This window comes from Nansenia antarctica (genome assembly GCF_963989245.1).
Source record: "Nansenia antarctica genome assembly, chromosome: 10".
NCBI lineage: Eukaryota > Metazoa > Chordata > Actinopteri > Argentiniformes > Microstomatidae > Nansenia > Nansenia antarctica.
This window is the reverse complement of record NC_137680.1, coordinates 1,416,961-1,420,091: the sequence shown is the minus strand read 5'-3', so window position 1 is coordinate 1,420,091 and position 3,131 is coordinate 1,416,961. Positions and strand designations below refer to the sequence as shown.

The following is a 3,131-nucleotide window of genomic DNA, read 5'->3' as shown; positions in this document are numbered from 1 at the left end:
TTGTTTTTCTCTCAATCTATTTTGTTGGACCACAATCTCCGGTTACTGAGGACAAAACGCATCTGTCCAACTTTGCCATGTCTCTTTTCTCTCTCAGGAAAACCAAAGCAAAATTAAATACTGTAAACTCCATAAGTCCTTTTCCCTTTTTGTTTTTTTTGTTGTTCTTTTCCCCCGAATGGTAGAATTGTTCATGAAAACAGTCACTGCACAGGACTCTGTAGTGTGTGGTGTAGAGGGGGGGTCTCCGCCTGGGAATATACGTCCTCCATATTCGGATGAGGGACCCCCACCGGTGTCATTCTTTTCTCTTTCTGTCTTCTGTTGCAAAACCAAACGCGGACAACCTCCTTCTCCAACTGAAGAGAGCCGGCTAAACTGGTGATTTCGTGCGCGGAGGGCTTGGGGCATTTTAAGAAATGGTTCTCCAGCGCCCCTTTCACCCCGACTTCAATCGAGGTCCGCTTCTTTCGTTTCCTGCCCTGCGCGGCGATCTTGTCCAGGTTGGTCGGACTGCCCGTGTTCGAGTCCGTCTCCTCCAGCCACTTGTTTAGCAGCGGCTTAAGTTTGCACATGTTCTTGAAGCTGAGCTGCAGAGCCTCGAACCGGCAGATGGTGGTCTGCGAAAAGACGTTTCCGTACAGGGTGCCCAAGGCCAAGCCCACGTCCGCCTGCGTAAAGCCCAGTTTGATCCGCCGCTGCTTGAACTGCTTGGCGAACTGCTCCAGGTCGTCGGAGCTGGGCGCGTCCTCGTCCGAGTGGTCCTGGTGGTGGCTGAACGCCTGCTGGGGGGATCCGTGGTCCATCTGGGTGTCCAGGCTGCCCGTGTCGTCATGGAGGGGGTCCCCCCGCATGCCGCCGTGGTGCAGGGAGGCGGGCTGGGGGCTCAGCATGGCGTTGAGGTTCGTGTATCCCGGGTTCGAGTAGACGAGAGACTGGTGGCCCGTCAAGCCGTTGGAGGCGGGGGACAGCGGGGACAAGTGGTGCGTCGTGGTCGGTGCCCCCCAGGACCCATGGTGACTGTTCTGCGTCTGCTGCTGGTGCACCAGATGGGATCTATGGTGGAACCCGCTGCTGAGGTCCTCTCGGCTCGCCTGGACACCAACGCTGGATTTGATGTTGTGCTCCTGTTGTTGCCCGATGTGGGTGCCAGTGGTCCAGTCGGTGTTGGAGGTGGGCAGCCACTGGTGGTGCGTCAGGCTCATCGGATGTCCCGTGTTGGTCGCCGCCAGCCCCTGCAGGTACTCGTGGTGCATCATTTTCTGCACCTCTCTGTAGGTCGTCCCCTGGTGCATCCTGTCCGAATCCGGATGCATGAGCGGGTTGGACGGTAAGGAGTTACTCCTCGGGATGTACTGAGCTGCTGTCGCCATGGCTCCGACTTTCCGAAAATGGACTGACTATGACTATGTACTCCGGAGGTCTGGAGGCTTTAGAGCCCGAAACGCACCAACCTGCGCTGGGAGGTCTTAGGGAACAGCGAGGACACGCCTTCCCCTCGCTGGCATTGGCTCCTGCACCGATCCAAGAGGCACCACGAGAGGCAGATTCATATTCAATAGGCGCAACGTTTCACAACGTCGCAGAGAGCATTTTACGCATAGAATGGTTCGTGCATGGCTCGTGTTTTACACATGGTATATAAAAACATTTTCATTCGCTACATCAGATTTCTATTTGGGGGCATTTGGTAACTTTGTGCATGTTGGAGATGCCCCAGGAATCCGTTTTTACCCCTCTCTCATGGGCTGCTGGGTGCATGGCTGTTGGTCGCAATTGGTCGCCTCCACAACATTGTTTTCTTGTTCCATCCGTTCCCTCATAGAGAGGCAGAGGAGGGTTGGAAACACTGGGACGTTATTGGGTTTCACTGGGTTTGTAACGGGTTGTTTTGCAAATAACCACGTGGGGGAGTACGGAGATCTATTTGAGGGGGTGACAAAAAATCCCCCATCCACCTTGATACCCTGATGACTGAGTGTAGCGCGCCGCTATTTAATAGATTAGTATTCCAGCGCGTGTTCCAGAATTACAACCACCCACAAACCGAGATGCATGTCAATACACTGTGATGTGGACGTTTCTATGAACATGGTGACATTGTGTCATTTATTCGTATTGTTTTAGGAATTTAATTATCATGTCGTCATCACCCAGTTTGTTATGGTTTGTTATACCCTATTTTATAGTCTCTCTCTCTCTCTCTCTCTCTCTCTCTCTCTCTCTCTCTCTCTCTCTCAAACACACACACACACACACACACACGCACGCACGCACGCACGCACACACACACACACACACACACACACACACACACACACACACACACACACACACATACACACACACACACGCGCGCGCGCGCACGCACACACACACACACACACACACACACACACACACACACACACACACACACACACACACACACACACACACACACACACACAGTGGCAGTTGATTCTGAGATACCTAACACCTTGTCATTAGTTTATAGACTATGCGAATGATATAGGCTGAGTGTATGAAATGATAGATCACATCTTGGAATCATGGAATAATATATTGGTTACTTAATGCACAATGCATGTTTACAAAAGTTATAATGATCCATCCAATGCAAGGTTGTCATATGAAATTATTCCCAAATGCATATGGAAATATATAATTTTCATAGCCGTGAATATGTGGACTTATGCCAAGCTCAATAAAAACAGAAAGTATTTTATAGCATTTTCTCTCCAAGCATTTTACTAAACAGCAACTTAGAGCGGAATCCTGTGTCTCCCTCCTGGCTTCTCTCTCTCTCCTCTCCCTGGTTCATCTGATTATTTTTCCCTTCACGTTTTGTCCCAAATAGCAAATTACCAATTCTATGAATTGCAAAGCAGCCGCAGAGCCGCTGAGGGGCAGAGAGGGGGGAGATGCGGAGATTGAAAGGGATCTTTGCAAACACAATCACGTTCTTAAATGGAAATGCGGGGCTTTAAACAAATCTTACATCTCTCCCGTTCCAGTCGCCTAAAAGTCCGCAATCAGGCACATGTTCCACTCCTTCTGGAAGGTTTTTCAGGCATCAGTCCTATTTTAATTATTTACCTGAATGCAGTTTTTAAATCTCACGCGCGTGT

General features: G+C 50.3%; 1 protein-coding gene across 1 annotated transcript; it reads right to left on the bottom strand.

The window, feature by feature from the left end:
- Nucleotides 1-203: 203 nt before the first annotated feature.
- Nucleotides 204-1,376, bottom strand: pou3f1 (POU class 3 homeobox 1; the record flags this gene model as incomplete). The annotated part of the gene is made up of 1 exon (XM_080540178.1): nt 204-1,376. Exon 1 carries the CDS (start codon nt 1,371-1,373, stop codon nt 204-206), a length of 1,170 nt encoding a protein of 389 aa, XP_080396304.1. The 5' UTR covers nt 1,374-1,376.
- Between the last annotated feature and the right edge of the window lie 1,755 nt (nt 1,377-3,131).